The sequence below is a fragment of the Cherax quadricarinatus genome, chromosome 10 (assembly GCF_038502225.1).
Source record: "Cherax quadricarinatus isolate ZL_2023a chromosome 10, ASM3850222v1, whole genome shotgun sequence".
Lineage (NCBI taxonomy): Eukaryota > Metazoa > Arthropoda > Malacostraca > Decapoda > Parastacidae > Cherax > Cherax quadricarinatus.
In genome coordinates this window covers 41301763-41314262 of record NC_091301.1, presented here as the reverse complement: position 1 = coordinate 41314262, position 12500 = coordinate 41301763, and the positions used below count along the sequence as shown (strand labels likewise).

General features: G+C 45.7%; 1 protein-coding gene across 1 annotated transcript in view; it reads left to right on the top strand.

The window, feature by feature from the left end:
• The window catches only part of LOC128687811 (uncharacterized), an 834709-nt gene that overhangs the window by 661945 nt on the left and 160264 nt on the right, over nucleotides 1-12500 (top strand). Inside the window, exon 3 of the mRNA XM_070083794.1 lies at nucleotides 2332-2821. Within this exon, the coding sequence (XP_069939895.1) occupies nucleotides 2332-2821 (490 nt within the window). The remainder of the gene's footprint in view (nucleotides 1-2331; nucleotides 2822-12500) is intronic.

The following is a 12500-nucleotide window of genomic DNA, read 5'->3' as shown; positions in this document are numbered from 1 at the left end:
ACTGGTGCATGAGTTATACCTCCCACACTGGTGTCTGTGTTATACCACCCATACTGGTGTTCGTGTCATACCTCCCACACTGGGGTCTGTGTTATACCTCCCACACTGGTGTATGTGTTATACCTCCCACACTGGTGTCTGTGTTATACCTCCCACACTGGTGTATGTGTTACACCTCCCACACTGGTGTCTGTGTTATACCTCCCACACTGGTATCCGTGTCATACTTCCCACACTGGTGTCTGTGTTATACCTCCCACACTGGTGTCCGTGTTATACCTCCCACACTGGTGTATGTGTTATACCTCCCACACTGGTGTCTGTGTTATACCTCCCACACTGGTGTATTTGTTATACCTCCCACACTGGTGTATGTGTTATACCTCCCACACTGGTGTCCGTGTTATACCTCCCACACTGGTGTATGTGTTATACCTCCCACACTGGTGTCTCTTGTTATAGCTCCCACACTGGTGTCCGTGTCATACCTCCCACACTGGTGTATTTGTTATACCTCCCACACTGGTGTATGTGTTATACCTCCCACACTGGTGTATGTGTTTTACCTCCCACACTGGTGTCCGTGTTATACCTCCCACACTGGTGTATGTGTTATACCTCCCACACTGGTGTCTCTTGTTATAGCTCCCACACTGGTGTCCGTGTCATACCTCCCACACTGGTGTATGTGTTATACCTCCCACACTGGTGTATGTGTTATACCTCCCACACTGGTGTATGTGTTATACCTCCCACACTGGTGTCTGTGTTATACCTCCCACACTGGTGTCTGTGTTATACCTCCCACACTGGTGTCTGTGTTATACCTCCCACACTGGTGTCTGTGTTATACCTCCCACACTGGTGTATGTGTTATACCTCCCACACTGGTGTATGTGTTATACCTCCCACACTGGCGTCTGTGTTATACCTCCCACACTGGTGTCTGTGTTATACCTCCCACACTGGTGTATGTGTTATACCTCCCACATTGGTGTCTGTGTTATACCTCCCACACTGGTGTCTGTGTTATACCTCCCACACTGGTGTATGTGTTATACCTCCCACACTGGTGTCTGTGTTATACCTCCCACACTGGTGTCTGTGTTATACCTCCCACACTGGTGTATGTGTTATACCTCCCACATTGGTGTCTGTGTTATACCTCCCACACTGGTGTCTGTGTTATACCTCCCACACTGGTGTATGTGTTATACCTCCGACACTGGTGTCCGTGTCATACCTCTCACACTGGTGTCCGTGTCATACCTCCCACACTGGTGTATTTGTTATACCTCCCACACTGGTGTATGTGTTATACCTCCCACACTGGCGTCTGTGTTATACCTCCCACACTGGTCTATGTGTTATACCTCCCACACTGGTGTATGTGTTATACCTCCCACACTGGTGTATGTGTTATACCTCCCACACTGGTGTGTGTGTTATACCTCCCACACTGGTGTATGTGTTATACCTCCCACACTGGTGTGTGTGTTATACCTCCCACACTGGTGTATGTGTTATACCTCCCACACTGGTGTCCGTGTCATACCTCCCACACTGGTGTATGTGTTATACCTCCCACACTCGTGTATTTGTTATACCTCCCACACTGGTGTATGTTATACCTCCCACACTGGTGTATGTGTTATACCTCCCACACTGGTGTATGTGTTATACCTCCCACACTGGTGTATGTGTTATACCTCCCACACTGGTGTATGTGTTATACCTCCCACACTGGTGTATGTGTTATACCTCCCACACTGGTGTATGTGTTATACCTCCCACATTGGTGTCTGTGTTATACCTCCCACACTGGTGTATGTATTGTACCTCACACACACACACACACACACACACACACACACACACACACACACATATTATGTAAATATGTTTGATGATCCCGGATATTCAAAAAACTTTTTACTTTCTCAGTAAAACACTAAACATATGTATATTTCGCAATGTTTTCAAGTGTAATTTAAACATTGGCCCTTACGAGACCCTTGTAGGTTTATCGCTTTTATTATAATTCACTGAAGAGTTTTACATCAGCTATGCATACTTTTACATTATATGTTCACAGTTATACATCAGATATACACAGACTGTGAATTAATACCATTTACTGTTTACAGACTGTGAATTAATACCATTTTCTGTTTACAGAGTGTAAATTAATACCATTTACTGTGTACAAACTATGAATTAACACCGTTTACTCTTAAGTGTTAATTCACAGTCTTATTGTTTGTAGGCTGTGAATTAACACTTTTTTTTCTGATTGCAAAAGAGTGAATAAGGACCGTTTTCTGTTTTCAGGCTGTGAATGAGAAAATCCACTTCGCCGTGACCCCAAAAGACCCACGCTACTATTTTCCCATCTCACGACCTCACGCTGAAGGCCCCTCTGAGGAGGACTTCCTGCGCCTACTGTCCCCAGACCTCAACCTTCAGAACCAGCAGGGGTTTCCTGGAGAGCTTCAATACCAGGATGAGGACGCTCAATACCAAGCCGAGTATCCACACCAATACCAGCCAAGATTCCCCGAGGCGGTCCGCTACCCAGCCCAGTTCCTCTCTCTTCCCAATATCAAATATCCTGGGAGGGATCTCTTCTCTGGGCGGCAGGTGGGCGGCCCGCAGGATCCCAGCCTTGCTGAAGCCACCGCACTAGACGGAGGCACAGACGAACTGACGGATAATGAGCGGGAGGAAAGTAAACGAATGATGATGGAGGAGATAGAAAATAATGCTGAAAAGCAGAGTTTGAAGAACTTCGTCGAAGAAAATGTCAAGGCTGCAGAAAAAGGTAGGACTAAATACACTTACTTTAGACAGAATGAATCATGATGTATGCTTTATTATTTTCAGGAATTACGGCTTTATTAAATAATTTATATTAAATTTCATGTTTGTTTCAAACTGGCTCTATATACCTGGAGGGAGTTCTGGGGGTCAACGCCCCCGCGACCCGGTCCATGACCAAGTGTGTTGAAGGCGATACAGATACCTATTTGGACAAGACATAAGGTATATAGTGTTTAATATAAATGACTCGGTGAACTGAGTTTCCGTCTCAATGTTGTTGAACTTGTCTACCAACAGCTCCTCCTGCACTGAGCCCTCCCAATGTGAGGTCCAGTTCAAGCACTTTCCAAGCAAATAGCTATAGAATTGTCAATTTATATCTGTTAATGAACCAGGAAACATAAATGCAGCATAATACGATCCTTTATCAGTCGAGTACAGAAAAGTTGATAGAAGCAGAAGATACTTTGTAATCAGTCCATCACCCTTAAAGTTTTGAGGTGGTCAGTCCCTCGTTTTGCCCACACAGTGGGCATTATTAATTTACAATCTGATCTATCTGGTGAGAGAGGACGTGCGTATATAGAAAGCTTAATGACATGAAAAGTCAGGTGAGGAATGTTGAAGTTGACGACTGACAAGAGATTGAATTTGAGAAAGATCTGCTCAGGCGTGGACCAGTAGGCCTGCTGCTGTATTCCTCCATGTTATGATCTGTTGCTGTGAGGATAACTATATTCCAGGAGCCGTTGTTTTGTTTGAAATTGTTGGATATGCAGATGAATGATGATTCCAGAACCTTGTGTCTCTTGGGCGTCTTCTTCTCTGGCGGTGAGTCGTGCGTCTCTGTACTTAATTCAGTCATTATGAGAATTTAGGTGTAAAGCACAAGCTTTAGAGGTCTCTAGATGTTTCACCTATGTATATTTGGTTGCAATCGTTGCAAAGGATCATGTATACAAATGCAGAGGATTGAACCTGATGGTGCCCCTTACTGGTGATGTCTGATTGTAGGGGATGCAGTGGCAGATACTTAGAATGTAGTATTGGAAAGAATATTGGAGACTTGTTTGGCAATGGAGTTAGTGGGAGGGGGGGACTATGTAACTTCTCTCGGCGGTATACTGTCTGGGTGAGTTGAAGATGTTATGTGCCCGGCGTCTGTAATCTTTGATGAATCGACGAGGATATTGAAGATTAGAAAATACTTGTTTGATGAAAAAGTATTCTTCCTAAAGGAATTCACTATGGCAGCTACGAAGGGAACTCAGGAAGAAGCCTATGATTACGTCATTTTTGGTTTTGGTATCGTGGTGTGAGTAGAATTGGAGAATATCGTGTTGGTTGGTCGGTTTTTGGTAGATTTTTAAACGAAGCTTGTGGTCAGCTTTGGACAGAACAAGGAAGGATAGTGTGTCGTCGGCTTCTTTTCTAACATAAATTGGATTCAGGGCTCGACCTGGTTGATCCTGTGATGCAGAGCAGGAACGTTGCAACATTTAGGGGTTACGATGAGTATGTCGTCAACATAACGGAGCCAGATGACTGAAGAGGAAATAGAGAAAAAACTCTCCGCTTGGAGGTGTTCCATGCAGAGGTTCGTCAGTACAGCTCTAAGTGGGGAACCCATGGGCATATCCTGACATATTTTAGGCAACTTGTGATTCAGTAGTTGAACATCCAGCCCACAGCCGAACGGACTCGGGATCAATTACGGGGAAGGACAAGACATATGTAGAGGCAAGTCTCCTGACAAGTGGTTCGCCTTTCAGTGTTAGGTATTAGTCAACTGATGTGGGTCGTATAGTAAGGTAAATATTTAAATGGAATTCACAATAATGAATACGAGACATTAATAGCATTGCTTAGTTCTGTAACTGCGAATAAGTAATCACCAGTGAAATATTTGGATCATGACTCAAGTCAGTTTTGCTGCAATACTTGAAGGATCTGGCCATAACATCAGACGAGACGCCAGCTATTGATGCCCAACACATTCTCTTATCTCGCATAATCATCTTCGTGTATTTCTCACATAAGGTTTGCAGAAAACTTCTCAATTTCGTTAAGTTGTCATCTGTCCATAAAAAATAACCGGCTATATCATTATACAACGAGAAAATATAAATATAAGAAGAAGGCACTGAACACGGCAGATTTTCACTGTTTAAGGAACCTTTATCTGTTATTCATTTGGCTGCATTTACAACAGTGAAATGATGTCTGTGATTAAGAGAGGATGTGATGCCGCAATTTATGAAGGTCTTTGTTGCTTATGCAACCGATGTGTTCCCTTCTGCTTGTTATTAAATAACATTGTGTGTGTGTGTGTGTGTGTTTGTGTGTGTGTGGGTGTGTGTGTGTGTGTGTGTACTCACCTATTTGTACTCACCTATTTGTGGTTGCAGGGGTCGAGTCACAGCTCCTGGCCCCGCCTCTTCGCTGATTGCTACTAGGTCCTCTCTCTCCCTGCCCCATGAGCTCTATCATACCTCGCCTTAAAACTATGTATGGTTCCCGCTTCCACTACGTCACTTTCTAGGCTATTCCACGGCCTGACTACTCTATGACTGAAGAAATACTTCCTAACTTCCCTTTGATTCATCTGAGTCTTCAACTTCCAATTGTGACCTCTTGTGTCTGTGTCCCTTCTCTGGAACATCCCGTCTTTGTCCACCTTGTCTATTCCGCGCAGTATTTTATATGTCATTATCATGTCTCCCCTGACCCTCCTGTCCTCCAGTGTCGTCAGGCCGATTTCCCTCAACCTTTCTTCGTAGGACAATCCCCGTAGCTCTGGGACTAGTCTTGTTGCAAACCTTTGCACTTTCTCTAATTTCTTGACGTGCTTGACTAGGTGTGGATTCCAAACTGGTGCTGCATACTCCAGTACGGGCCTGACGTAAATGGTATACAGAGTCTTAAACGAATCCTTACTGAGGTATCGGAACGCTATCCGTAGGTTTGCCAGGCGCCCGTATGCTGCAGCAGTTATCTGATTGATGTGTGCCTCAGGAGATATGCTCGGTGTTATGCTCACCCCCAGATCTTTTTCCTTGAGTGAGGTTTGCAGTCTTTGGCCATCTAAACTATATTGTGTCTGCGGTCTTCTTTGCCCTTCCCCAATCTTCATGACTTTGCATTTGGCAGGGTTAAATTCAAGGAGCCAGTTGCTGGACCAGGCTTGTAGCCTGTCCAGGTCTCTTTGTAGTCCTGCCTGATCCTCATCCGATTTGATTCTTCTCATTAACTTCGCATCATCTGCAAACAAGGACACTTCTGAGTCTATCCCTTCCGTTATGTCGTTCACATATACCAAGAACAGCACAGGTCCTAGGACTGACCCCTGTGGAACCCCGCTTGTCACAGGCGCCCACTCTGACACCTCGTCGCGTACCATGACTCGTTGTTGCCTCCCTGTCAGGTATTCTCTGATCCATTGCAGTGCCTTTCCTGTTATGTGTGCCTGATCCTCTAGCTTTTGCAGTAACCTCTTGTGAGGAACTGTGTCGAAGGCCTTCTTGCAGTCCAAAAATATGCAGTCGATCCACCCCTCTCTCTCTTGTCTTACTTCTGTCACCTTGTCATAAAACTCTAGTAGGTTTGTGACACAGGACTTTCCTTCCCTGAAACCGTGCTAGTTGTCAATTATACACTTGTTTCTTTCCAGGTGCCCCACCACTCTCCTCCTGATGATCTTCTCCATGACCTTGCATACTATACACGTTAGTGATACAGGTCTGTAGTTTAGTGCCTCATGTCTGTCTCCCTTTTTAAAAATTGGGACTACATTTGCCATTTTCCATACCTCAGGGAGTTGCCCAGTTTCAAATGATGTGTTGAAGATCTTTGTTAATGGCTCACACAATATCTCTGCTCCCTCTTTAAGGACCCATGGAGAGATGTTGTCTGGTCCCACCGCCTTTGAGGTGTCAAGTTCGCATAGCAGCTTCTTCACCTCCTCCTTGGTTATATGTACCTCATCCAGCACTTGCTGGTGCGCCCCCCTGTTCTGATTTCCTGGAGTCCTACTGGTTTCCACTGTAAATACCTCTTTAAATCTTGTGTTGAGCTCCTGACATACCTCTTGGTCGTTTCTTGTGAATTCCCCATCACCCTTCCTCAGTCTGATTACCTGGTCCTTGACTGTTGTTTTCCTCCTGATGTGGCTGTACAACAGCTTCGGGTCAGTCTTTACTTTTGATGCTATGTCATTTTCATATTGTCTCTGAGCCTCCCTTCTTATCTGTGCATATTCGTTTCTGGCTCTTCGGCTGATTTCTTTATTTTCCTGAGTTCTCTGTCTTCTGTACCTTTTCCATTCTGTAGTACACCTAGTTTTTGCCTCCCTACACCTTTGGGTGAACCAAGGACTCGTTCTGTTCTTCCCATTATTTCTGTTTCCCTTGGGAACAAACCTCTCCTCTGCCTCCTTGCATTTTGTTGCTACATAGTCAGTTCCCTCTCCCACTGAATGTCTTGAAGGAAGTTCCTCATGCCTGAGTAGTTCCCCCTTTTGTAGTTTGGTTTTTCCCAGCCTATTCCTGCTACTCTCTCCACTTGGAGCTCAACTATGTAGTCGAAGCACAGAACCACATGATCACTAGCTCCCAGGGGCCTTTCATACATGATACCCTCGATGTCCGAACTACTCATGGTGAATACAAGGTCCAGCCTTGCTGGTTCATCCTCTCCTCTCTCTGGTAGTGTCTCTAACATGTTGATGCATGAGGTTTTCCAGTACCACATCCATCATCTTGGCTCTCCATGTTTCGGGACCCCCATGGGGCTCCAGGTTTTCCCAGTCAATCTCCTTGTGATTGAAATCACCCATAACTAGTAACTTTGCTCCCCCCATGTGTACTCTCCTGGCCACCTCGGCTAGTGTGTCGATCATTGCTCTGTTGCTCTCATCGTATTCTTCTCTTGGCCTCCTGCAGTTCTGTGGTGGGTTGTACATTACTGCAATTATCACCTTATGTCCCTCAGACTGGATCGTTTCTAATAAGTAGTCCCTTTCGCCCATGCCATCCATTCCTTCCATTTTCTCAAAATCTCACTGGTTTTTAATGAGCAGTGCAACTCCTCCTCCCCCTCTCCTCCCTCTGTATTCCTGAGGATTTGGTATCCGGATGGAAAGATTGAATCTGTTATTATTCTGGTGAGTTTTGTTTCTGTGAGTGCTATTATGTCTGGGGATGTCTCCTTGATTCTTTCGTACCACTCCTCATACTTGTTTGTTATACCATCTGCATTTGTATACCACACCTTCAACTTCTTTTCTAAGACTGTGGTCTGGGGTTGGGGAAGTGGGAGACCTGGTAAGGAACTATGGGTTGTTGCTGTGGGGGTGGAGTTTGTAATGTAGTGGGTGGGGGCATTGGATGTGGCATGGGTGTTTTGATTTAGAGTGTTTGGTTGCACTGGGGTTGACCTGGTTGGGAGGCTTCTATAGGAAGTTGTGAGGGAGGCTGTATTTGATCTTCTTCCTGGGTCTGGGATCTCCTGTCTGTCTTCTCCATCCCCTCTCTTTCCTCCTTTCGCCTTTGTACCATCTCTCTCAGTTTCTGCCTTTCTTCTTGTGTTCTGTCGCGGTCGAGATACACCTTCCTGTATGCTGGCATGTCCCTTAATCGTGCTTTCTCCTGCAGGATCCTGGTCCGAGTCGCTTCTGCCTTGAAGGTCACTTTCACTGGCCGGGTTCTTTTTTTTACAAACCCCCCTATTCTCCGAAAATTTTCCAGCTGGGTCATGTCGTCTTCTCCTATTGCTTTCATGATGCTTTCAATTGCTTTTTTTCCCTTTGTTTTCTTGCTTCATATGTTTCCCCTTCAACTTCCTGGAGCCCATACACAAAGACTGACCTCACCCTTTCATTCTCCCACTGCGTATCCCTGTGTATCCCCTCATTTAATTTGGTTTCCTGCACTGCAGCTTTCCTTTCTTCAGTTTCACTGGCTAATGTACTTGGGCTCAGTGGCCTGTCATTTTCCCTTCTCGGCTTTCCTTGGGCTCTGTTGTTGTCTGTTAGGGCCTCCACATAAAGCTTAGCTCTTTCATTTACTACAGTCTCCTCTGATAGAGCTTCCCCATGCAGTTGTGCCACTTCTTTCCCTACAGCCCCCTTATTTGTGGCTGAGGTAGCAGTCTCTGTTGTCAATCCCAAAATGTTCTTTAGTTCTTTAGGCTGTTTCAGATTTTTCAGTTCCTCTTCTAAACTCTGTATCCTAGCCTCTGCTGCTTTGACATGCACCTCCCACTTCCTGCTTTCCATATCTATCCTCTCTACCATTCTCATGCTAAGTTCTTCTAGTTTCTTTTCCCATTCATGATCTCTTTTTATGAACTCTGCTGCCCAATCTTCCTTTGCAGCTTCCTCCTCCTGTCCCTTGGCTTTTCTTGTTGCTCTCTGACAACCCATTTTTGTTTTATCCTGATTGCCTCAGAGTGGGAAACCTATTAGTTCTGTATGTTAGGTTAGTAGTGTGTATGTCAGAGTGTGGGGGGGAGGTAGTGGAGGAACTGTGGCTATGTGGGAGAGGGGTGGGGAGGGGTGGAGAGGGGGAGGGTGAAGGGGGAGGGGAGGGTGAACGAGGGAGGGGAGGGATCAGGGGAAGAAGTGAGATGTCGGTGGTGAGGGGAGGGGGATTGTATGTGTGAGTCTGGATATGTGTGTGTGTGTGTGTGTAATTTTGTGTGGAATTATGTGTGGGTTTATTATGTACTGAAAGGTAGGTGGCTTGTGCATTGTAATGTAGTCTGAGTGGTCCTTTGCTGCCCACAACTTCTTGTGACCTGACCCCCAACCTCCTGGGGCTTGACCGGCACGTACTTACAGTGTGTGTGTGTGTGTGTGTGTGTGTGTGTATGTGTGTGTAGGTGTGTGTGTGTGTGTGTGTGTGTATGTGTGTATGTGTGTGTGTGTGTGTGTATACATATGTGTGTGTGTGTATATGTGTGTGTGTGTGTGTGTGTACTCACCTAGTTGTACTCACCTAGTTGAGGTTGCAGGGGTCGAGTCCAAGCTCCTGGCCCCGCCTCTTCACTGGTCGCTACTAGGTCACTCTCCCTGAACCATGAGCTTTATCGTACCTCTGCTTAAAGCTATGTATGGATCCTGACTCCACTACATCGCTTCCCAAACTATTCCACTTCCTGACTACTCTGTGGCTGAAGAAATACTTCCTAACATCCCTTTGATTCATCTGTGTCTTCAACTTCCAACTGTGTCCCCTTGTTACTGTGTCCAGTCTCTGGAACATCCTGTCTTTGTCCACCTTGTCAATTCCTCTCAGTATTTTGTAAGTCGTTATCATGTCCCCCCTATCTCTCCTGTCCTCCAGTGTCGTCAGGTTGATTTCCCTTAACCTCTCCTCATAGGACATACCTCTTAGCTCTGGGACTAGTCTTGTTGCAAACCTTTGCACTTTCTCTAGTTTCTTTACATGCTTGGCTAGGTGTGGGTTCCAAACTGGTGCCGCATACTCCAATATGGGCCTAACGTACACGGTGTATAGGGTCCTGAACGATTCCTTATTAAGATGTCGGAATGCTGTTCTGAGGTTTGCCAGGCGCCCATATGCTGCAGCAGTTATTTGGTTGATGTGCGCTTCAGGAGATGTGCCTGGTGTTATACTCACCCCAAGATCTTTTTCCTTGAGTGATGTTTGTAGTCTCTGACCCCCTAGACTGTACTCCATCTGCTGTCTTCTTTGCCCTTCCCCAATCCTCATGACTTTGCACTTGGAGGGATTGAACTCCAGGAGCCAGTTGCTGGACCAGGTCTGCAGCCTGTCCAGATCCCTTTGTATTTCTGCCTGGTCTTCGGTCGAATGAACTCTTCTCATCAACTTCACGTCATCTGCAAACAGTGACACCTCGGAGTTTATTCCTTCCGTCATGTCATTCACAAATACCAGAAACAGCACTGGTCCTAGGACTGACCCCTGTGGGACCCCACTGGTCACAGGTGCCCACTCTGACACCTCGCCTCGTACCATTACTCTCTGCTGTCTTCCTGACAAGTATTCCCTGATCCATTGCAGTGCCTTCCCTGTTATTCCTGCTTGGTCCTCCAGTTTTTGCACTAATCTCTTGTGTGGTACTGTGTCAAACGCCTTCTTGCAGTCTAAGAAAATGCAATCCACCCACCCCTCTCTCTCTTCTCTTACTGCTGTCACCATGTCATAGAACTCCAGTAGGTTTGTGACACAGGATTTCCCGTCTCTGAAACCATGTTGTCTGCTGGTGATGAGATCATTCCTTTCTAGATGTTCCACCATTCTTCTCCTGACAATCTTTTCCATGATTTTGCATGCTATACATGTCAGTGACACTGGTCTGTAGTTTAGTGCTTCATGTCTGTCTCCTTTTTTAAAGATTGGTACCACATTTGCTGTCTTCCATGCCTCAGGCAATCTCCCTGTTTCGATAGATGTATTGAATATTGTTGTTAGGGGTACACATAGCGCCTCTACTCCCTCTCTCAGGACCCATGGAGAGATGTTATCTGGCCCCATTGCCTTTGAGGTATCTAGCTCACTCAGAAGCCTCTTCACTTCTTCCTCGGTTGTGTGTACTGTGTCCAGCACATGGTGGTGTACCCCACCTCTCCGTCTTTCTGGAGCCCCTTCTGTCTCCTCTGTGAACACTTCTTTGAATCTCTTGTTGAGTTCCTCACATACTTCACTGTCATTTCTTGTTGTCTCTCCTCCTTCCTTCCTTAGCCTGATTACCTGGTCTTTGACGGTTGTTTTCTTCCTGATGTGGCTGTATAACAGCTTCGGGTCAGATTTGGCTTTTGCTGCTATGTCGTTTTCATATTGACGTTGGGCCTCCCTTCTTATCTGTGCATATTCGTTTCTGGCTCTACGACTGCTCTCCTTATTCTCCTGGGTCCTTTGCCTTCTATATTTCTTCCATTCCCTAGCACACTTGGTTTTTGCCTCCTTGCATCTTTGAGTGAACCATGGGTTCATCCTGGCTTTTTCATTATTCCTGTTATCCTTGGGTACAAACCTCTCCTCAGCCTCCTTGCACATTGTGACTACATATTCCATCATCTCATTAACTGGTTTCCCTGCCAGTTCTCTGTCCCACTGAACCTCATTCAGGAAGTTCCTCATTCCTGTGTAGTCCCCTTTCCTGTAGTTTGGTTTCATTCGTCCTGGCCTTCCTGCTTCCCCCTCCACTTGTAGCTCTACTGTGTATTCGAAGCTCAAAACCACATGATCGCTGGCCCCAAGGGGTCTTTCATATGTGATGTCCTCAATATCTGCACTACTAGAAATGCTACACTCTTCGCTTATTGTCCTTTCTGGATTTAAGTATCAATTTTTCCTGTTATTATCCTATTCCTTGTTTACGTTTAGAGAGGACTTCCTAGCTTCCTAAGTGTTCTTACTACTAATAACTACTGTAATAGCTTGCAGGAGTGAGTGACCAGTATCTAACAGCGATGCAAGGCCAAGCCAAGCCAAGCCTGCGACATGCAAACCACAATATAGATGATACTTGCGCTGGCAACGGTCGTGCCAAGTTGCCAGATGCTGATGAGGTAGTCGTCGTACTAGCCTAAATCCCTATTTTGGAGATCCTTCATCCGTGATGATTATAAACACATGTGCTCATACATCCCTCGTTCCTCACGCGATTTCACTTTTCACTTATGATAGTATACA